The 23498-nt window shown below is 43.8% G+C and overlaps 1 protein-coding gene and 1 long non-coding RNA gene across 3 annotated transcripts in view; one reads left to right on the top strand and one right to left on the bottom strand.

Moving 5' to 3' along the window:
• Positions 1-23498, top strand: part of LOC117142668 — a 126151-nt gene that overhangs the window by 6411 nt on the left and 96242 nt on the right. The gene's annotated exons all lie outside the window — the stretch shown is intronic.
• The window catches only part of LOC117142666, a 56733-nt gene continuing 42292 nt past the window's right edge, over positions 9058-23498 (bottom strand). Inside the window, exons 3-7 of one of the 2 annotated variants that reach the window (XM_033306798.1) lie at positions 21628-21823; positions 19946-20037; positions 19548-19658; positions 11408-11677; positions 9058-11190 (exon numbers count right to left, since the gene is read on the bottom strand). In XM_033306798.1, the coding sequence (XP_033162689.1) occupies positions 10810-11190; positions 11408-11677; positions 19548-19658; positions 19946-20037; positions 21628-21772 (999 nt within the window). In that variant the 5' untranslated portion in view covers positions 21773-21823 and the 3' untranslated portion in view covers positions 9058-10809. The remainder of the gene's footprint in view (positions 11191-11407; positions 11678-19547; positions 19659-19945; positions 20038-21627; positions 21824-23498) is intronic. The other variant, XM_033306799.1, reaches the window with a different exon arrangement.

Below are 23498 nucleotides of genomic sequence, written 5' to 3'. Positions count from 1 at the left end.
TGTCTGTGTGTGTGTGCCTTTTCTATAAGAGTCTCTGTTTGCGTACACGCAAAAATATTGTAGCGATTCTCCTCTTGATTTTATATATAACTTTGTGCTGCAAAATATCTATGCGCTGCATAAATATAAAAATTTCATGTCTCTACTAGAGACTATTACCCAAAAATGATTAAAATCATATACATAATTCGAATCTCATTGATATCAAACACTATTTATTGCTGTGCTGCTTCGTTTCCGCTTGAATCCTGCCAGGACTCGAAGCCCCCTCTCCGTGCACCCACTGCATATTTATCTACGTCACACGGTCTTGATAAACACAACCATGGCTTCGAGACAACTCGAACGTCTGTTTGCATTTGTGCTTAATAACTTTTAAATGATGCGGGGCATGCCTTTGAAAACGAAGTCAACTGAAAGGAGGTTCCTGGGCCCCGGAGTCATACTCCCTAATTAGAGCCATACGATCGTAGGTGTGTGCAGAACTATTCAAACAGGCCAAAGAAGTCGAGCTAACTTGAAGCTGAAATATTTTTAATAAAAATTCGTTTGTTATTTCGATATGTTTAAAGCACAGCATAGCTTCTTGTTAATGTATATATACATATACAATATTCTAATCCCAGCTTAATTTCACGCCCCCAAGCTTTCTGGATGCTTGTTATTACACGATACCATCAGTCTTATAAAAATATTAAGGCCAATGTATAGGCTGGTAGCTCTGGATCGATACCTATTAGCCCTTGACCTGTCCGGTGAAGATAAGCACTGGGCTCCCAATGGGCTTTGCCAAACGGTTTCCATGGGGCCACCTGGTGATGGGGGGAAGCTTGGGCGGGCTTTTGTTTAGCCAGCTGAACATTTGCGAAATGGTTACAAACAGTTTTGAATGCCCATAATTGATGCAGGAGGAGCATACCCAGAGCCCGGGAATCGCACTTTAATATGCATGCCAGTGTGCACTGGATACCCAGTTCCAAGTTACCATCCGGTTGGAATCAAACCAAGTGTGGTCAGGCGTCTCTGCTGGGCTGCCGGATGCAAAGCCGGAATAGTGGTCGGTCGGGTTGCGTTAATTAATAAACTGGGCCTACTTTAAGACGACGCCTGCATTGGCCAATTGCCATGGCATCCATGCAGTCGGGCAACTAGGCAGTCGAGCCGTAACCGCAACAACTTCAATGCAGTTTTGTCTGCCACAAAGCCGAATTCCAGTAACTGGCAGAGATTGCATGCTTTGCGGATACTTAACGAGTCGACGCCTGAGGAACGGTCCAATCCCAAACTGATGCCCTCAAAGCCGTATAATTGGCCAGCGATGCGCCATCATCGACTCGATCGATTCCTTTGAGCATTAGCTAAATGCCGCATTTTTGAAGTAATAAAGCGCAGGTCAATCTCAGTTGTGGTTGCAGTTATAGCCAATCGCACAAGTCCACAGGAATTTTGGAGCTATTTGTGCAACTAGCAGTATGTGTATCTAACGCACAAGTGATGCTCAAAACAGGCTCTTCATCAGCCAATTCCATCGGAGTCAATCAACTTTAACTATACCTTTTCAATCATATACTAAGGATGCCTTTAGTTCATAGAGGTTTGGTTTGTTAATTAGATTTTGATTGGTTCGTTGCTTTTCTTTCCCGCGAATTCATTGAACCCAAGTTTTGCAACGACTTGTGTGACCCCTTGGCTTGGTTCTGAATCATTTGGAATGCCCTTTAGTGCGCAGGCTAATTAACATAGTCTGATTGCTCAGTCAGTTCCATTTACGTCTGTTAAAATCCTTCTGAAAATGGAAAAGTTTTGAGAAAAATGTAGCGTTGTCTTCAACAATATTATTCAACATTTTAGCCACCACCCAGCCACCTCATTCGCATAAGCAAAGTCAAGTTTTTGGCCAGAGTTGCAAAGTTTTTTGACTGGCTCAAGTTTTATCATATTTTTGCACAGGCAAATCTCAGCGAATAAGTCTCCGTTGCTCCGACTCTCGGTTCAATTTGCATACAGAGTTCGAGCATTATTTTTATTTACCTGATTCAGCGCTGATTTATGATTTTATCGTGAAAAATGCAGAGCTGCGGCGGACGAAGGACTACGAAGACGACAAGGACGTGGACGTGGATGTGGTGGAGAGCGAAGCTCACGGAAAGTCAATTGAAATGCAAACGTGGCCAGTGGTTGCCTTCCGGTGTCCGCGTGGCTGGGTGTCCGGGTTTTTGGGAGTGGATCCCACGCTCCTCCTGCTGCCTCCATTGTTTGTGTGCACCATTGCGTTTGGCCATAACTCAAAGGTAGAGCTTTGTTGCCCACCAATTGCTCGGGAGTCACGTGTTTTCATTTGGCGCCTCTCGTTCTCGCAAGGACGCCTTGTGCCAAGTGCTCGGGGAAATTGTCACGTCACAGGAAGTTGCAGGCGACGTCATTGACTCATAAATAAAGTTAGAGCTACATGAAGAAGTAAGCTGCTGCTGGTGAGGATTCGAGCAACCAATTGCTTTGATACAATTTCGAACGAGCATCGGACAACGGATGTGCCACGAATGCAATCCAACGATCTCGGCTTTGTTCTTTGTCCGGTGATCCAAAGGCTGTCGCACCTTCACCATAATCTTACTCTTAGAAAATGATTTGATCGAAAGTTAGGGTCACTGCAGACTTGGTGACCCTTAAATGGACACAGCTTTCTCGTTAATTGAGGACGAATTTTATTGCCATGAACTCTCCTATACGCAGGTACCTTTTTATGTATATATGGCCTGCAATACTGGCACCATTCGCACAGTTTAACACGTCAATATGTTATGACTGTTGTTTGTGAGTGGGTGAACCAGGAGTCAGGTGCGTAAATGCTCCGGGGGGCTGTCAGTCACGGCTGCCAGCGGCATTTTCTCAAGAATTCTCGATTTTGGGGGGCGGGTGGTGTGGCGTGTCCTGGCCAGCAATGTGCGCGGCAGCCGTCATGTGGCTGTTTCATTAAAATATGCAAGCAATATTGCGGCATAAAAACACACGAAATTATACAAAAGCCGGGCAAACGAACGCCCACACACGCGGCACGATGTCAGGGTGAATTTTTCATAATTTCCAGCGTTCGAGAAGGAGGCAGGCAAAAATATTGCAATATTTAACTGACGTAGCAACGTAGGCTCGCTCCTGTTTTTGCTGCAGTTGTCAGCCAGCATGGCTAGTATGGAGTGGTTAAGGGGCGGACAGGGGGGAAAAGGATACGGTGGGCAGGACGGGAGAGGCGGACAACCAACACATTGAAAGCGCATTTATTTGTCACTTGTCAACCGGCCCAACGTCGCATTCTGGTCCAACTGGCATTTTATTATTCCCGAACGTTTTCCTGGCTCCTCCTTTCCAGGACTCGTTGAGAAATGTCTCTTGATTGTCGCTCACACTCTCATACAGCGAAAGAAATAAGGTCTACCTCACTTATACACAGAATATTAGTCTTGCCTTAGTAGTTCTATTGTAACTATATTCTTACATATTGATTACTTAAAAAATACGTATGCAACTTTTATGACTTCACTTAAAAATCTTTATTGAACACCTTATTCTTCAGAAAATATTGGTTACAGTGCATTTGGACACTTAATGTGGTTTGGGGGCTGGACAAGGCAAGGGCTGAACTTTTATTAATTACCTGCATGTGGCGGACAGCGGTCGCGCGGCGGTCTGTAGGCGGTCTGTCCGTCTATCTGTCTGCCTGCCATTTTGTGGCGCACGCGGCGTATGAGTTATATGCCGGGGACACTGGAGCGTCGAAGGCTGTTTTCATTTAATTTCATGTTTCAATTTTCAAGCAATTAACGCATAAAAGGCCGAACACTGGCTGCCTTGCCCAAATAATTGACCAAGATGGAAAACAGTCAGCTGCAATTTCATATGCAAATGGCTTCGGGTGTGGGGCGAGAAAATACAAAAAATACAACGAAAAAAAACCGAGGTGGTTAGCAGTTGGTGGAAATGCATTTCCCCAATGGCATGAAAAGAGTGGGTGCTTGAATGGTGGGTGGGCCGTCTGTTTTTTCTAATAAATGAAGTGAAAATGTTTTCAGCAAACAAATTTATGAGGCGTGCAGCATCGAAATTATGATAAAAGATTGAAGTGTGCGCATGTGAGCGTTGCCTTGGCTCCTGTCTCTGTATGTGTGTGTGTGTATGGGTGTGAGTGTGTATGTTCGAGTGTTTGTATATAAAGCAAATATGCGCAAATTCGTGTTCTGGCGAAGTAAAGCAGAATGGAGCGCCGAACCAAAAGTGGCGCGTACTCAAACGTAAAATGTTTGTTTGCGGCCGTTGAAGGGGTTGCGGGGAAAGCAACCCCCCATGGTACCCAAACACCCCTTGGTATGTGCACACATCAATCACAGTTGCCAGAGCCAACGAGAAAAAATTAAATAAAAAGAATGAAAAGCCAGTGAGAATTTTCGGGAATCTAAAGATGCATGTGTCTGTATCTGAATCTGTACATTCATAACTACAGCAGAGTGGCAAAATAAATATGGGACGTAGTCACATAGTCATAGTCACACACACACACACACACACAGACGAAGCCACGCTAATTTCCGTCACGTTGCGCACACAAAGGAGCGGCAAGGCACGTGAGGAAACCGAAAAATATATGCACGGCAAAAAATGACAAAGCATTATCGGTTCCCCGTGCAGTCTCACATATGTAGTTCCTGTTGATATTTTGCTAAAAAACATAAAATCACAATGAAACATGCTTGCAGGATACTTTCCTCATAAACTATCCAAAAGGGTTTATGTTTTGCGTCCAAAAGGATATATAATTCCTAAATACTCGATAATTACAACACAATTTTGAACGCGATACAAATAGTTTTCCTCCATGTATCCATGGTGCAGAAGTCGACTGCTCCTTTCCGCCAAAGATATGTGGCAGAAGGCAAGAGAACGGCTGAAAAAGTGGGAAAGGCAGCGGACATCGAGTGCATTGAGTGCTGTAACAAGCGTGTAGCATTCTTTTTTGGGCCAAAAGCTGCAGCTGCGTGTATCAGGTGGCATCAGAAGTCACCTTGACTTCCACATGAATGGCGAAAAGTGCGGCACAAAAGAAAAGTCAGTGGAAATGTTGAACATGTCAGGACAGGGAATATTTTGATGCTCAGCAGAAAGAATGCTATTTCCGGTTTGGGTTGCCGCTATGATCGACATAAGTTTTCAATTAGCTTTACGGCTAAAACCAAAAACTCTCTCTCTCGCCTGAAAATTTTCTTTATTTGGCCATTATCCAGGCATCTAACTGGTTTCTGTTTCTGATTCGGGGCGCACCATGCAAATTGAATTGCATATGGCCACTCCGGCAGAGGAGGAACTTTTCCACTTTTACTTTGATGAATGTTTCCAGCCAAGTCGCCTCGATAGTAACTGCACACAAGTATATGCTGCGATGGCTGGGCCGAAAACTTACCTTCGAGAGCCTCAAAAATAGCACAAAACACGCTTTAAGTTGGACAACTTTAATGATAGCAAACTAAACGCCAGGTAAACGAGTTTTCCCAGCAAGTTAAACACCTATAAAAATACAACTTTCATTTACGAACATCAACGACAAGGTTTCGAAGGCGGCATGTAAAACAATTTCGGGCTTCTGGGCGTTACTCTTTGCCAACTGGTGAAGCGTGCAGCGTGTAAACGAGAGCTGGGAGTGAGGAATCCAGTGACTTTCAGCTGTGATTTTCAACTTAATTAATTAAAAGCAAATTAAAAGTTTTAATCTCTGCGCTACGAATTGTTGCTGCAGAAAGGGCTTCTCTGGCAGCCCAAAAAAGTGCCTACAACATCATTTCGAGTGGGAGTGGCGTGGAGTGGAAGTTGAAGAAGCCTCCACTGATGAGCAAAAATAATAAACTGTTGCCGAGTTGCTCTTGTTGTTCTCGGAATCTGAAAACAATCAGGGGGAGTGGAGTACGGCTCCGCCAGCAACAAAAGAGTTAGCCCGAAATAAAAGGGTTCATTTGGGGTTGGAGCTTCTTCGTTTTGGCATGGGTTTGAGTGGATGTTTGGTTTCATAAGCCAGTGTAAGCAGATTTTATCTTAATTCAACGCAAAATTAACAAATTTTCAAGCCAAACAACGGCTGACAAGACAAGCAAAGTCAATTTGCTTAAACGATTGGTTCAGAATTTCTCGCCTCGGCGGTAGATCCACTCCACCTTTTAATGTTCCAGTAGTCGGCACAGGCCATAATAACTGTTTATTTGCTAGTTTTGAATCTAGAAATTTATTGCTCGAAGCTCCTTGATTTGATCAATGGCCCCGAATCAAAGCCAAATGGAATGCACGTAGCTTCGGCATTATGTCACAGCCATCGCCTTCACCTTCTGCCACTGCATCTCAGCCATCCGGGGATGCTGCTAAACGTCACTCGCTGAATTTATGATGCAATGTCGCCTCCGAGAGCTGCATTCATCACGTTCCCGTCAGCTGCATGTCCAAGGCGTCGGATGGTTGTCATAAAAGATGCTCATCACCAGTTTTCGGGTGCCTTCTTTTCCCGAAGATGATTCCATAAAGCGTTTGTGCCCTCTTCCGTCCGCATCTCTGCGGCCATCACGACTAAGCCATGAATATATATTGTATTCTCGGCGAAAATCTGTTTCTTTCGCTAATTGCATGGCCATAAATCTATAGGCTGTCTCGATTTGAGGGCGTGGCCGGCAGTGTCTTGTTTTGCATTTGCGAAATGAAAACACAATGCCGGCCAAGTAAGCCGCCTGGCCTGCCAAGTGCACGTCGATTTCGCCAACGGGCGCCGTAGTAGTGCACCGAGAGAAAAACTGCCCATTTATGTATGACTTATACCCAAGACAACTCTTATCCTAAAACGGCTCATTATCAAGAAAAAGGGCCATATTTTAATGGGAACAGTTGCCATTAACTAACCAAAGCGGGGAAATCATTAAACCATATAATTTCGTTTGTTCCAGTGAGTTTTTGAACTAATTTAGAAACCCATATTTTGTTATTCTCCCCGTGTATTTAGTTGCAACATTTTATTGTGGAGTTTTTGGCAGGGCCTGTCCTGGCTCTTGTCTGATGTTGCCGCTGCTGCAGAAGCACTCGTAAATGTCATGCCGTGCATTTGCATTTCAATTTCCATTACAATTTGGAATGCCAGACCCCCGCCCAATGGTAGTGCCACCCCACTCAGCTAAGTCACCCACTGCCGTTTGCTGTTTGGCCGCGATTAGCGCGCTATAAATCCAAAAATGTTGCTGTATTTTAACAATGTTTTTGCGTTCGGAATGCCAGCCAGTCAGCTGGCTGTTTCGCCAATGGCCACTGTGTTTGCTGCCGACGTTTTGTGTTGTTAAATGCATGCAGCGACCATAAACCAAATCATTCGGCTCTGCCACGCCCCCAAAAGTGGCGGAGGCTGTGAAACATTGTCCTGGCATTTGGGAGCTCCACTCGAAGGGAGATAGATAGATCGTGCTTCAAAATATGCAACTCATTTTGCTGATGTTTCTGGCAAGCGGGTTGGCATTTCTGTATTCCAGCATAGTATCCCAGAATTCCAGTATCCCATTTGCATTATTTGTTGCCCGATACGCATTTAATTAAAATGGGGCATTTGCATTAGTATTGGCTTAGCCGCATAGCGACTGGGATTAGAATCAGCCATATAGTGCTGCCATTCTAATCGGAAACACATTTCAGCAGGGTTTAAAAACTTTACAGAGTGAGCTGTCAGTGATGAATGGTCTTTCAATGCCACAAATTATTTAAAATGTAATCGTATGAAGTTGTTATACTGCCAAACAAGATACAAGTATTTTTCAGATCAAAACCTTTAAGGGATATTTCTCTATCTCATAGTTAATAGAAATAATAATAGCCAGAGACAATTTATAAGATTATATGAATGGGTTTCTGCATACCATTACATTCACTTAAATGAGTTGCATTGCCCTTCATAAGTTTTACCTTTCTTCTGCAAAGTGCACCCTGTAGTTGAGTGTAATTATAGTTGATTTACTCAGCAGAATAAGCTACATATTTACTTAGTAGCTGTGTCAGCAATATTGAAGACGATTGAAGAGGTCTCGAGCTGCTTGAGACCCGAGTTTTCCCCCGGCACGTATCCATACGTATGGGTAAAGGCTGGGCATTTTGCCTACTCATTTTGCGTTACGCATACGCCGTGTGTGCGCGACGAGCTCCTTGGCAATATGGTTACGTGTAAAACTTTAAACAGCACGATGACTGCACAATTATGGCGCAAAGGGTTGAGAAAGCGGTGTGTTAGAGGAGGGAGCTCCTAGGTTGGTGGTGCAAAGTTGAAATTGTGGTTGGGTCTTGGCTGCAGCCAATGGCTTGTAAATAATACGAGCTGGGTCGCGATGGCTTTGCCATTCTGTGGCCTTTGCATCGTGCCACGGTTTGTGGCGCTGTCGCTCCTGTTGCTGTTGCTGCAACTAATTAAGACAAACTAACGGTGTGCTGGGGGTGGGCGACCGGTGTCCTTGAGCGGCAGCTTTGCTCAAGGACGAGCGTCAGGGGATGCGTGCCCACCATACGTGTTTTGATATATGTGCTTTTGTTACAATCACAATGTGCTTACACGGCGTGTAGGGAGAGTGTGTGAGCAAGCCGGGTGCCAAGTGCACTTAATTTGTTTGCTTAATTTACAAAACATGAGACGCTGGCGATGGCCTGGTCTTGGTCCTGCTCCTGGTCCCAGGACCCTGATCCCTGGCTCCTGTTCCTCCCTTGTGTGTGTGTGTGTTTAGCACTCCCCGGCTGTGTCATCAGCGGTATCAGCTTCAGTGGGTAACTGGTGTTGCATGTAAGTGCAGCTGTTGTTGGCGAACGCGAGAAACAAGGACCAACTTCGTCATGGGCATCCTTGAACGGTCCCCCTATGCGAAAGTGTGTGTGTCCTAATAAGGGGATCACTGCCTTAATTATGCGCACCTAAAGTGCTAGGCGACACAAACAGTGTTCAAAGCTTAAACCCGTAAATGGCAATAAAACACCGTTTGTACATTTTGTATTATTTATTTATTTCGTCATATAATTCTTGCCTTTATCGCATTTAATTTTGAGCTAAATTCCACGCCCACATCGGCGTGCACTTTGTTGGTTTTTGTGTGGTTTGATTTCGTTTGACCTTTTTGCCTTTGCTTAACTCGCATTAAATTATTCATAATTATGCATATTTAATATATAATTTCCTCCCGTTGACTCGTTTGCTCGACTCTCATCGGCTTTTGTTATTTTCTCGTTTTCCTGTATTTAAGTTTGATTTTACATTTTGTTATTAGTTTGCATTTCAGTTTAGTTAAGTTTAGTTTGGGCTTCAGTTACTTCGATCTGCCGCAACTCGCTAAAATAATATCGGTTTCTCTTCTCTTTTGATTTACATTATTTTGCTTTTTGGGCTTACTCAGTAATTGGAAATATTTCCAAAATGTTCGTTTCTTAGCTGAGAAATACGATTATGCAGAACACGACTCATAATCAATCAACCCGAATTTTTGTGAGTTTGCGCTGCGCATCAACATCTAAAAATAGTCCTTTGGCCAAGGAGTTTGGATTTACCTTCAGTGCGTTCCGCAGAATGCACTCTTAACATCTTTCAACTAACATATACCCACTAAAGTTCCTCTCCACGGCAACCATTACTCGATAAATATATACGCTGCATTTATTTATGTAAATTTAGTCTAAAACAAAGTCCATCTTATGCTGCTAACACAAACCGTTCGACGGAAATAAAACATTCAACAGAAAATGGACAAAATGATGCCGCAAATAAGCCACAATTGAAATGAAAACAAATCCAATTAAACTGAATTTGGCCAATATCCATTTTGACTGTTCCGATTTTATAGATTTTTCATAAGGACTTAATTAGTTTTGTATTTAACTTTTTCTCCACACATTTTGCTCTAGCTTTAATTAATGTTTGCCCATGTGAGGGTTTCGTATTTATTAATTTATTATTTACTGTTTTTTCGTTAGTTCTTTACAGTAATTATTTACATAACTTATGTGCCTAGGCTGCGGTAGTTGGAGGGTAGGGTGTACTTAGTAGTTAAATGTGTGTCGCTTATGCTTATTAATTGTTGTTTTCTTTTGTTATGTAATTTGTTTGCAAGTGTTGTTTGCAAGTGCATGTGTTAATTTATTTAAATTTATGGATTCGTTTCTTTTTTCTATACTCTGTGTTGTCTGCAGGCAGTTTTGTAGTTTTTTTTCGAAGAGTTAAACACCACGCCTTCATCCACAACATGCAATTACGTGTGTTACGTATTAAATTTATGCTATATATTTACTTTTACTATTATTATTTTAACCTTCTTTTCGATCTATGCCCGAGCTTGTGTGGAAATTCAGCCCCGGCTGACTTATGTTTAATGTATTGTTATTATCAGAATTTTGTATGTAGCCATCGCAAATTAATTAATGCATTGAAAATATTCCTTCGCTTTGAACTTATGGACTGCGACCCAGTTTTTTTTTTGTTTGTTTGGCGAATGAGGCAAATAAAAAAAAAATATAAAATACAAGGACATGCTACTAGGCGTTGACAATCCACGGTCGCTGTCGCCAACACTTTCCCCCACTCCCAAACCCATTATAGGTTTTTTTTTGTTTTTTCCTTTTGATTTTTGCATATCCTTTGCTGTTTTTTTGCTATCAAGCACTCGTTCTGTTTTGTTATTTTTTAATTACACAGCTCGCGCTGTTGTTTCATCCTTGGAGGTGACTTGTCCGGCTGCATTTGCGTTTTCCATGGCGGATTTAAGCGGTCCGCTGCGGTCACAGATGCGCCATGGCCAGTGTGAAAATCGCCAGCGAAACAGCGCCAAAGGCTCCACAGCAAATGCAGCAGCGCTGAGAGGCGCCTGTCAGCGCCGAGTTGTCCGGATCTCCGTTGGCATACCGCTTGGATCCCTCGAGTCCCAGCAGATTTGGCGATATGGTCGTCGGCGGCGCCGCATTCAGCCCGATCCGCTGCGCCACGACCTTGTGGTACATGTGCCGGATGGTCACCACGCACTGCAGGTTCACGCTGTGCTGGTACTTCGTCTCGAAGAAGCCCTGCAGCGCCTGGCTGTTGGGGTAGATGTCCAGCGAGGAGTACGTGGTGGAGCCCTCGTAGGTGTCCTGCGAGATACGCTGCAGCGGCGTCCTGCGGATCTGCAAGAGATGAGTGGGGAATATGTCAGTATACTTGCTTTATGCAGTCGAGGACGATGCAAATGCTTTTAAGTTGTCCGTATATTCTATAGCTATTCATTTCTTAATACCATGATACCCTTAAGTAAATGGAAGTATCTCGAGTTTGGAAAGGTGTAATTGTCACGCGTGTTTTTTAGTTCTTGTTTCGAAGGTGCTTGAGTGTCCTGCAACTCACCTGGTTTCCGTTGATGCTCCAGGTGATGTTGGCCGGCGGATACGAAGGTCCCACCGTGCACACAGCCTTGAAGTTGTCGTTCACGCCAATCACCTTCTTGTCCACCTGCATCACCGGATCGTCTTTGGGCAGCTCAATCACCTGCATGTGGGCCGATCGAATCTCGGTGTGGAAGAGCGGTGCGTCCTCGGAGACCTCGCACTGATAGCTGCCGCTCAGCTCCCGGGTGACACCCTTCAACGTCACCGACGTGGCATCCGAGTTGGCGAGCTGAAAGTGGGCAAATGGAATAGGGACTTAAAGCACCGTGCAATAAAAGGTATAAAATACTTCTCGAAGTGATAACGATACGCTTTAATTGACTTCTGCACTAGACTTGATTTGACTGATTTGGGAACCTCCAATAATGTCTTGTTTCCCAGTGAGATTGCAATGGAAATGCGTCTCTGTCACTGTCAATATCCAAAACGAATTAAACTCCATCTTTGCACAGATTCCTCTTTTCGATCGCCATTCCCGAAAAACCCACATCAGATGGCTTGAAAAGCGCAGGCAACGCATTTGTTGGTAATCAGCAGAGCATGAGTAAGTACCAGAAGCGAAATTTCGATTGGTTTGGGTATGCCGAACCCTAAGAGCTATCTGGCAAAGGGAAACCACCCTTTGGAGATCCATTAACAGGGTATTCCGGCTTCGAGACCACTTGGTTTTTGAATCGCACTCGTTGTCGCAGTTTAGCATATTCTGTTAATTGCCAGCAAGCGCTTGCCACTTGGCAAACAGTTGTGCAATATCCTACTCAAAATCCACTTCAGCAGCGAACCACTCGCGATTACCTACCAGCCTGGATGAGTGTGCGAGCGTGTGTGCGTATGTGGGTGTGTGTGAGTGGGGTCCTTTTATCGCAGTCCTGGCCTTTTGTATTTAAGTTCAGCCAGCAACGAGTACAACCCATTCGCATTCGAGTTTTGCATATGCCACCAAAGCCAGAGCGCGAACGTTGCCATCGCTTTGTTCATTTGCATCTGTACTAATCCCGGCATGGCTGCCGTTGTTGGTCGGTCGGTGGGTCCCATTGCTATTGGCATATACTCGCAGCAGCATAGAGGAGCATCCACCCACAACACAATACACCATGCCCCATCCTTTATCCTTTCTAGTGCCCCGCGGCAAACAACAGCTTTTTACGATTGTTTCAACACTTTGGCGCATTGCTCGGCTTGGCCTGGCTTTTCCTATTTAGTTTGTTGTTTTCTTTCCAGCTAGTTGTGCCAGTTCATTCGCAGATAACGCCGTCGATAAGGGCCGCCAGGCACCTACAACCTTCTGGTATTTACCCCGTTACCCTCCCTTTTCGAACCCCTTCTCGGATTCCCTGTGCTCTGCGGCGGTTGCCAATTGGCATATTGGCCATGGAATGGCTGCTTCGTGGCCCCTGGCGAGCTGTGGTTTTAGTGGCTTTCGGATTTGTCGACGCTGATCTCGTTACGCAATCGTAAAATGAAAACAAATGCGAATCGTATTGATAAGGTTCTCTATATGCAAAGGGGGTGTGCCTGGATCCATGAATAATGTGCACTGGGCTAGAGATGCATTATGGCTTCCATGACTTATGGGGGCTAGGGACTTATGAAGTAGCGATTGGTCATGCCATGTTTTTAATAAACAATAGTAAACCAAATGTAAAGCTATTTTTTTAAGTTATAATATGTAAGTTTTATTATCTATATAGTATAAGTTATAGTACACATTGCAGTGTAGCAAAGAGAAATGTACACAATGTTGTGAAAGCAAATAATTGTTTTAAATGTTGAAGTATCCCATTTGAATAATATTTTCAATTTAGCTGTGCACACAAACAGGTTGAGTTGCCGCTTTCACTGGGCCTGAGGCGATTGCGACCCCCTCTAATTAAATGACACTAATTATGTAATCAAACATATACGGAAAAGTTGTTCCTGACCCGCTTTATTTATTCAACTGCTTCGTGCGGTGGGGATTTTTCTTGTTGTTCTGCGGCGACCTGCTACGTCTGTCATATTTATTTAATTGCATGTGACTTTATTTGTTGCTACTCTCGGTGGCTCTTTGCGGCGGAAGCGGAAGTGGCAGCGCCAGGAAGCGCGCCAAACAAACGCAAATGTCTGCCATTTTGAGGAATGACACACACACACCCGCACACACATTCATCCTTTTAGTTTGCTCGCATGAAACTGTGGCCATTTCGTAACTGCTCCTCCGGGCAGAGAAAACAAGAACAGAAAAAAAGAGTAGCGAAATGTGAGGCAGGGAAAACTCAACTCAAGTTGCGTTTGTCGTGAAAAGTTTTTTTTCTGTACCAACTCGGCCCACACCGTTTCCCCCTTTTTATTTATTTGTTGGCTTTTAATTTCTATTTATATTTTATATTGCTTTAGCAGCCACAGCTGCAACTTTCTGGCATGAGAAAAAGGAAGAAAGAAATGAAATGACGCCACTAAAGCGTAATTTTGCATGCCAAACACACACAGGAGTTTTTCCAGCCAACACACACGCACACCCCTTCAACCCATGTGTGAGAGTAAAGTATTGTTTCAATAATTCTGGCTTTATGAAATAATAACTTTACGGCAAAAAAGCTCTCGGCCCGGCTGAGCTGAGCTGCCAGAGTCGTCGAGTTGTAAGAATACAATGAATTTCATTGCAGTGCCCTGCCTGACTCACTTTTCTCTACTCTACTCTTCGCTACCATCCCATTCCATTCCATTTTCCCAGCACTTTCCCACAGCCATTTTCCGTTTTCTTCCTCCTGCGACTGCTGGCTCCTCGCTGAGTTTCCGCTGTTTGTTGTGCAGCAATTTTAATTTTGCCAACGCTGTCGCATGCGGCACACTAACACACGCGCACGCGAGGATGCGGAGTATCTGTGTGAGCCGGAGCTCAGCTGCAGCATCCTCGTTTGCATGCAACACTTTATGAATTATTGCTGTATCAACTCAAGTCGCGGCCACACAACCGCACACACACACACACACTCCTTTACTCCTATTCCCCGACACACACACTCACACTCACGAGCTCACACACTCCCATGTGCACGTATTATGTCATGCCGAATTTCCGTTGCCTGGAGCATTGTTGTAACTAACGGCTCCTCTTTCTCCAACCAATTTTCCCCCGGCCATGCCACCCACTTCTGCGAATTTTCCAGTTGCCGTTGGCATTTCACAACTTCGACTGCCTAACGCTGGGCAAAAACCGACCACAAATTTAGTGAATGAGATGTTTCCGGTGCGGTTGTTATTCTTCTTCTGCTGCCAGAGCAGTTGCTATGAACAATTTTTGGTGTTTGGAAAATGCATGGCTTTTTATTGTGCTCATTGTTGGCCCGGGCAGACAACAGCACGCCCAAGTGAATGCCCCACCCCCACTAAAGCACCCGAAAACCCCCAATCCCCCACCCACCGACCCTCTAACCAATGCCATTTGGCGGCCGTTGGATGGAAGGACTGCAGGACGGACGCAGCTAGTTACACTCTGCGATTCCGGGGAGCTGGGTGTGCACACTTCACGAATGCATTTCGCATTTTTATTTATTATGTTTATTTGTTGCCATTTGTCACACAACAATTTCTAGCCAAGGCCGCCGCAATGGCGTAAACAACAACAGCGGAAAAATGGCTTGGGGAAAATGCCTGCATGTGACTAGCCTGAGTGGCTAATGGAAATTGAAGTGAGTCCTCAGAAAGGGAGATTTCATAAGGTACACGGATTAAAGTCCAATGTGGTTGAAAGAATGATACAAATTAAGTAAAATTAATATTAAATTTCCTAAATAAAGCAATCGAACTAAATTACCATCATAATTCTAAATATAAACGTAATTTTAAAAAAACGTACAAAAAGAAACAGATTACGCATGGCCTTTTTGCAACAAAGAACACTCACTACTATCTTACAATGTAGCCCATTAAGACCTTAAAAACTTGCCTGAATCAGCCATAGAAAATTAGCCCTTGCCCTTTGCACACTTAATTCTTCGCCTCCTTCTCCTGTCTAGTGCATCTAATTAACAACTGCCTAAAGAAGCCCACAAAAAGGGGGAACCCTTGGGAGTACATTCAAATCGTAGACCATAGACAACGGCCAACTTTTTTGGTCACTTCTGTCGCCAGTTTTCCCTTTTCGGTCGCCGCTGAAATTTCCCAGAGGCAAGTGCATTAATTTTAAGCGCACATTGCTGTGCATAAATGCGAGGCGTGTCGGGTTATTAACAATGTTAAAAGCAAACGCGCCAGCAGCCAGGACACTCAGGCAAAAGCCAAAAGGACACTGCTTTCGAGTGTGTGTGTGGGTTGGAGTACGACTGACGCTGCCATTACCGCAAACTTAATGCGGAATAATTCCTTCCGTGTTGACAGTGTGCAAAAAGTTTTTGGGGCGCAAATTTCTGGGATCTCCGCGGCTGGAAAAGCGGGTGAGTGCCGAGGAAAAGTGTGTCCACAAGCCGATGGCAGAGAAAGGGAGACAGGAACAGGGACAGAGGCTTGCTGGCGATTTTATTGTTGTGGCGGACAATGAATAAGCCGCAAAACTTTAGAGCACTTGGCATATCCTATTCCCGTTCCCGCTCTGCAAAGGACTGTCCCTTCCCCTTTTTAAAGGATGACCCTCAACCCGTTGAGAGAGCGGCCTGGTAATTGTGTTTTTAATTGAAGATTGCCAGCGAAGCGAGCGCTGTCTCTAAATTAAAAATTTAATTACATTTAACATGATGGCTTTCCTGTTTATTTCCCCCTTTTTACATTTCTATATATTTACTTTTTTTTGCTGTTGTCCCCGTTGACATGTGAAAAGTACTGCACAGAGAAAAATCTAGGACTAGGAAATACATCTGACATAAATAACAGAAAATATTTATTAAAAGTGCCCTTAGATTTGTTTTAAATACTCCTATGAAGCTCTACCTGTCCTAAATCAGAAACCAATTATCGAAGTTAAAGTTCCACGATTTTTTTCCGAGTGTGATGTATAGGGGCGGTAGGCGTGGCTGTTGCTTTGCCTTGCTGAATGACTTTTGAAGTTTTGACGACGCGACTTGGCGTTGACTTCCTGCCCACCGCCTTAATATGCATACATTTACATTCCAATAACGCTCAAGTGGACGACACGAGTGCACTTTGGTCGGTCGGCCACGCCCCCATCTCCTGCAGCGCCCAGTGCGCCCACAAGTGCCTTTGGATGTCAGCGGCAGCATCATCAGCAGCTGCAGCTGCCTTTCGAGTGCCCGATGCTTTATGGGCCACGCCCATACCACACCTACGACACGCCCCTCACCCATACACACGCTCCTTCACATTCACATGCTCGCACACACATGTATGCATATGCATAATGGCCGCCAACTTGGCACGAGCGTAACTTTTCTCATTAAGCGTGTTTAGCTGTTTGAAATGATTTAGCAAAAGTAAAACAAGTCAAGTTATAATGTTTTAATCTCAATTAAGGCACTTGCCACAATTTCGTAGCTGGCTCACTATCACCATCCAGCATCCTGCATTCTGCATCCACTAGCCATTCCCCTCTTCATTTGGCCCAGCTGCCTTGGCATAACTTAAAAATTCCATTTCCATTTGTGGTGTGGCCTTTGACGTTTGCCTTCGTTAGTGCCGGCAACTATCAATTTAAGTTGGAAAACACAGCTGCCGGCGCCTCATTTCGATTTGTTGCTGCTGCCTTGGGGTGTAGGGTATTTTTTCCACCTTCACCTATTTTTTAGTTTAGTTTTTGCACTTTTGCACTTTTCAAAAGCCACCTTTTAACATGGCATCATCATCAGCAGCAGCGTGGCCAGTGGGGTGGGGTCTAAAAACTATGGGCAACCTTCAAACTTAATTGCACAGCGAGCACGATGGCTAAATCATTTGCATTATGCAATCGACCACAGGATCCCCAAGCTCCACTCCACTCGGATTTCCCATCTTTTCTTACGCTTTTCACCTTTAGCGGTTAACGGCTGATTGCGTCTCAAGCCGTTTTGCTCGGGAGTGGAGTGAAAATTTGCTCAAATTAAAATGAGTTTGCATCCATCTGCAGCGCTCCCATAAGTAGGCTACAAAAATTTTCGCATTAACCTCAATGTGTTGGTTTGTTTGTGAGCGTGCTCGTTTTCATTGAATAGTTTCCAATTCGCTGGCGCTGTAAGGCCAAATAAAGATCGGTGGGGGGAGATGGAATTGGGAAATAATTAACACGCATAGCTTGACGCCCCGCCCACTGCACTGCCCACAGCCACGCCCACAGAACGCCAAGGACCCCGAACGCTGCAATCGAAATATTTAATTAGTGCAAAAATGCCTTTGAATGCTAATTAGTGGCAAATTAACATCTGAGCAGGGACTGCTTTATTTTTTCCGTATTTTATTGTATTTTATTTCGGTTTTCTTTCGCACGACTCTCTCTTTTTCATCTCCTTTTGTCTCGGCCAATGCATTGGGGAGACTGGGGGTGCAAATTAAAGACACAATCAAAGCAAATTAATCAAGTCCACGCTGATTGATGTGGCCAGCACGCCATTATCGATACAGTTGAGATGGCCAAAAAGACCAATGGATTTTTGGCAAGGCGAGCAGCTGGCAGACAGACAAACCGGAAACGGAAGTCGGGGGCAAATTATTTCTATGGAGCAGCCTTCGCCATCCCTCGATTGCTTTGTTTCGCTTACACAAAACAAACATTACTCCATCATTGCACCCTCGCTTTACGCCATTATTTATGATTATTTAACGTTCCCCCTTTTGGCGCATTTGAAAAATGTAGCCCGAAGTGTTTGTAAATGAGTTTGCAGTTTTATGTGCGGACGAATGAGTTTTCAATTTATATTTCGTCCATACAAATTTTTCATGGTAAATTCAATTTTATTTATTTATGATTATACGACAATCGATTCGTTTTTCACAACCCTCGGAAATCGACGCTCTCACACAGACTGTTTATTTGAATACGTTCACTTGATCGGCAGAAAGCAGATGTTATCGGGTTCTTAAATCAGTTGAACATTATATTGTACATTGTACAACAGCATTAAATTGTTAATGCAATTTTTATGATTAAGATTACTGAGGTGTGTTATTCAAAGTACTTAGCCAGTCTATATAGGGATTTTAAAGATACCATTACTAAGAAAGTTTTATTTTTCTTTGTGTTAAGAAGATTCTGTACACAGTTTATATATTTTAAGGTGCTTTTCCCATGAAGATGAACGGTGATTTTTAAATGGCGTTCAAAGAATTTCGCCACTTTTCACACTGGACTCTGGTCGAGTAATTTATCGCTTACTTTGCGGCTGTTGTTTTTATTAATGAGTGCAGCATGGAAGAGCGAATGCCGAGCATTTTTCCCCACTAGGTGGGCTATCCTGTCCGCTCCTTGTTGCTGCAAGTGCAGAATTTGTTTGTTTATTTGTTTGTTTTGTTTGCCAGCAGCCGCGCCATAAACTATTTTGCACTTTTCGCAATATTTCAGCCAGCTGCATGTTGGTGTGTGTGTCGTGGCACTTTCCGAAGCGGAATATTTCATACACAGACAACACACACATGCCCACTTGTAAATGCAAAACACCACCGAATATTGTAAATAAAAGTGAACAAATATTGCACAGCAATAGAAATAAAATGGGTGACACCGAAAGAGGGACACACAGGCGGCAAGACGCCAGCGGCAACTGCGACTGCCCCCGGCATTGTCCGCATTTAAATATTTGCACAACATTTGAATGCTTTCCCATTTTGCATTTGTTGAAATGCAAACTCGGCCCGAGCGAAACACATGCCCTGCTGCTCCAGTGATTTGTCCATTAAGCCGACAATGGGCGAGCAAAAACCAAAACAAAACAAACGGGGCTTATAATCAAAAGGCCGAACTAACAGATACCGAGCACTGACTTTACAAATCCGGATTTTAATGCTTAAGTTAAATTCTCTTTTTTCATTTCAATGTAGAGGAACGACTTTAAAGAAATTATTCTTTTTTTAATATGAACATGAAATGAGCATTTTCGATACTACTGGAACACCTCGAATTCCAAGGAGTATCATACTTAATAGAGTAAAATACGAGCAGCTTGTGCTCATTGTGCGATCTTCAGCTTAATTTAACTTACATCAACATTAATGCCGGCGACGGCGAAGACAAATGTGGGCTTGGCCTCGCGGGGAACGTAGCGGTAGAACTCCTCCTGTCCGAAGTACCAGCGTACCGCGTAAAGCGCCGCCTGCGAAGGAACGGAAGGAAAATGCGTTAATGAAAAGCCTGAGTGGTGAATAGTGGAGGAGCTGTGCCAGCCGAAGGAGCCGAGCGGAAGGAGCAGCCAGGACAATAGGCGACGGGCGGCAGGAGGCAGAAGACTGCTGGAGCGACGGCGTCGACGGCAAGACAAAGTGCAAGTAATTATAATAATTAAGCATGCCGCCGACGACAATATCCTCCGTATTGTTGACTTGGCTGCTGTTTCCCCGCGCATGCCGACTTACGACTTTACCTGGAGGAAGTGTCGCTTACCTGCTCCAAATCGTATTGACAAGACAATGTCGCTGCATTTCCCATTAATACGGCCTCCGGTACAAATATCTTCAGGTCCTTCAGGCAGTGAGCTGAAAGAGTGCGGTGGCATTAATATTAAAGACAGTCCCAAAAGTCGTTTAACCGTAGTATCTCCCGAATGACTTGTCCCACATGTCGTATACGCAACCGTACGAATTCGATTATGCGGGGCCAACGGGAAACGGAGAAGCGGTCTACAGTGGGCATACAAAAAAAAAAGAACAGAAATACCGAAAAATAAAACCCAATTACCCAACCAGGCGGCAAAGGAAAGGTATCAGACCTGAACTACTGGCAACTCCACTTCCATGTTAATTTATGACAAAGTCGAGGGTCCGAACCAAATTTAACTTGCATTAAATGCAATTTATTTATTTTATTCCATTTCGTTTCGATTTCGATTTGCCATTTCCATTTGAACCGTCTGAATAGCGCAATTCAACGCGAGTTGCCGCAATTATCAACATTAAACATGGCTCATTCGAATCAATTGGAATTTGAAATAAATTCCAGTAAAGAGATGTGCCAATATGATTATTCCATAAGCACAAAGCGTTAAATTAATTTACGTGAAGAGCAGAAAGTGTTGTATTTGCCATTGAGATATGCAATTAAAGTTAAATAATATGGGTTTTAATATGTTTAAATGCTCCTTTAATTGCCTTTGATGAATTCGTACACATTTAAAGATATGGCTTTAAAAGAATTTCCCGCACATCCAAGCCATTAAAAGAAATGAATTTTTATATATTTGTACGAAACTGTGATCACTTCAGGTATCGCAAATATCTGCATGTGGAAAGATCTTATTGATTTTACTTGGAACATTATTCAATTAAAAGGTGCGGTGCATTAAATTAATTTCTGGGTGTAATTTTTACACACTTATATATTTAATTCACATCTAAACCTTTAATTATTGTAAAGGTACCAAATGAATAAAGATAAATTCAACTAAATGAGTAAAAGTTCGGACCTAAATGAATATTTCGAGATGGCGGGCAACACAATTTGTTAATCAAACCGAGCACTTGATTAAGTGCCGGCTCAGAGCAAATGGAAATATATTAAAATATTTTAATATTCATGGCCTTCTTATCCTGGCTCATAAAAACCCATGATAAATATGTAGTTTCGGTCTCGAAGGGTAGTGTACTCAATAAATGACCTGTCCTCGCAACGGTTCATACACATGCCATTCGAAAAGTTTTCATCGATTTGTGGGATCGGCGGGATGGCGACGGAAACAAGTGGAGTGACAGGCATGTGGTTGGCCAAATTATGGCAACTTTAATTGAACAAACCAATATTAATCAAAGGCCAATGCTCGCCCATTCCCGGGCCATTTAATAAATTGACTACTTCACCGCCGTTCGGCGGAAGAGTTGGTTTTTCTCCTGGTCAATGGGTGGATGAATGGGTGGTTCAGTCCATAATATATGTGTATAAACAGTTATTTGGTAGATTAAATAATCAATTTTAACCACGCCCCGCAACACGCAGTTGGCATAATAAATTCAGCTTGTTTAACATGACAGACTGCCTGAAGTGGTGGGGGATTCGTATTCGGAAACGGATGGGGATGAGGATGGGGAAGCCCTGCAATATGCCATTTATATGTGGGTCTTTTGAACACTTACCACTGAGCAATAACTCTGAGATTATAATCCAGCTCAACGCCAGCATATTGAATGCCGTATGCAAGGCTCCCGGTCGGCAGGCGCTGCTCATTCTTCGTCCTTTTCGTCCTTCTTCTGGCCGGCTCCGTATCCTTTGGCTGGCCATGTCTGTTTGTTGCCGCTACAGTCGCAATATCTGCTGCTGCTCCTGTTGCTGCTGTAAAAAGAGTTGCAGTGCATGAGAAAAAGTTTGAAGCACCATATAATCATATTTGAGATGATGCTTTCAGGCTTATTGATAACTGGCTGGCTACTTGTCAAAGTTTCAGCAGTAGCAGCAAATTGAAATGTTGCTCTTCCATCTAGCCCCATCTTCAGTCTATTTATCCGCTCTCTCAGTGCGCTTTGTTTCTGTCTATATCTCTGCACTTTGCACCACGGAGTACATTCTATGTCCTATATGTGTCCCCCTTCTGCCGTTTGACAACTTTCTAAGGCTTTCAATGACACGCGTCCGTAAGTTTCAACAGCTCGACGTGCTTAAAAAGTTTGCAACAAGACAAAAACCTTTAACTAAACAGCACACAACAGGCGATTCTCTGTGCGAGTGGGTGTGCGTGTGAGCCAAATGGCATTAAGCATACGCAGCGTTCGCCCAGACGAGACCAGACCAGAGCAGACAGATGCATCAGAACACCCACTGATTGACAGCTGGGGGCTTTATTTGGCATACAGGAGACTGAGGCGGTGCGTCTGTGACAACTGAAATAGATTGGATATGTGAACAGTGGACAGTTCTGGAGAGGGGGGATCTCGAGAACAGGGTGGATACTAGTGACCAAAACATTGAAAACAATTGTCAGTTGCTGGTTGCATTTGTAACTTGGCTGACAGGACAAGACGTCTGCGTCGTGTATCAATTAGACCGCAAAATCAGCAAGACCAATTGTTTGGCTTCCATTTGGCCGCAAAAACAGAAGCTAATGGTCAAAAGTTACAAATGGCCCGCAAGCATACACTGCACATACAGATACAGATACAGAAGCGGAGATACTGCGGTACGGACCAGGATATTTTGATAATGATATCATCATATCAACGCATTAACTCAAGGCGCCCTAAGCACATAAGCCGGGGTCGGGGCTTATATGTCATTTACTGCATCGTCTTAAGGTCGAGTGCGCAGAGCGTTTTGCTTCCAATTTTGAATGGCAATCCCTCGAAATAAACAGAGAAAACCAGAACTAAAGACAAACCCCAGAGTTGGAGCAATAAAATGCCATTAGCCTGGACGGGGGACCTCTGCTCTCCAATCATTTTGTGCTCTTAAGCAGGCGACTCAAAGTTATCGTCGTCGTAGTCCCTCTGCCTCAAAAACAACAATCGCATTAACCTACACAGCCACCCACTGGATGAAGGACCTCGGACCAAGGACGAAGGACGAAGTGTTGCCTTTGCATTTTGCATGCCCAACGACCTTTCCTTTCGACCATTTCGAGCATATCGTTTTGCAAATTGTCCGGCAGATTGAGACACATCCTCATCGATTTGTTTGCTTGCGGGTTGGTTTTCTGGATCGACTCCGTTAAATGCCCTCATGTGAGCATTTAAATTAAATTTAAATATTATTGTAGGCAAGTCGATTATGTTCGGGTCATCATTTTGAACTTTAATGTTTCGGTGTTATTGTTTGAATGGCCTGGCCCGGAGCAGCAGGCCTTCTCTGACTAATAGCCTTTCTGTTTTCGGGGCACTAAGGGAAATTATTTTGCGGTTGCCTGGTTGTGGGCCTGATATCCTCTGATGTTCCTCAGCCCCTTTTGTATTACCAGCCATTGTCTTTGTGTTCTCTGGCATTAGGAATTCACAAAATTTGTAGTCCGGCTCAAATT

Source organism: Drosophila mauritiana, chromosome 3R (assembly GCF_004382145.1).
Source record: "Drosophila mauritiana strain mau12 chromosome 3R, ASM438214v1, whole genome shotgun sequence".
NCBI classification, from domain to species: Eukaryota; Metazoa; Arthropoda; class Insecta; order Diptera; family Drosophilidae; genus Drosophila; species Drosophila mauritiana.
This window is presented reverse-complemented; position numbering and strand designations above follow the sequence as displayed.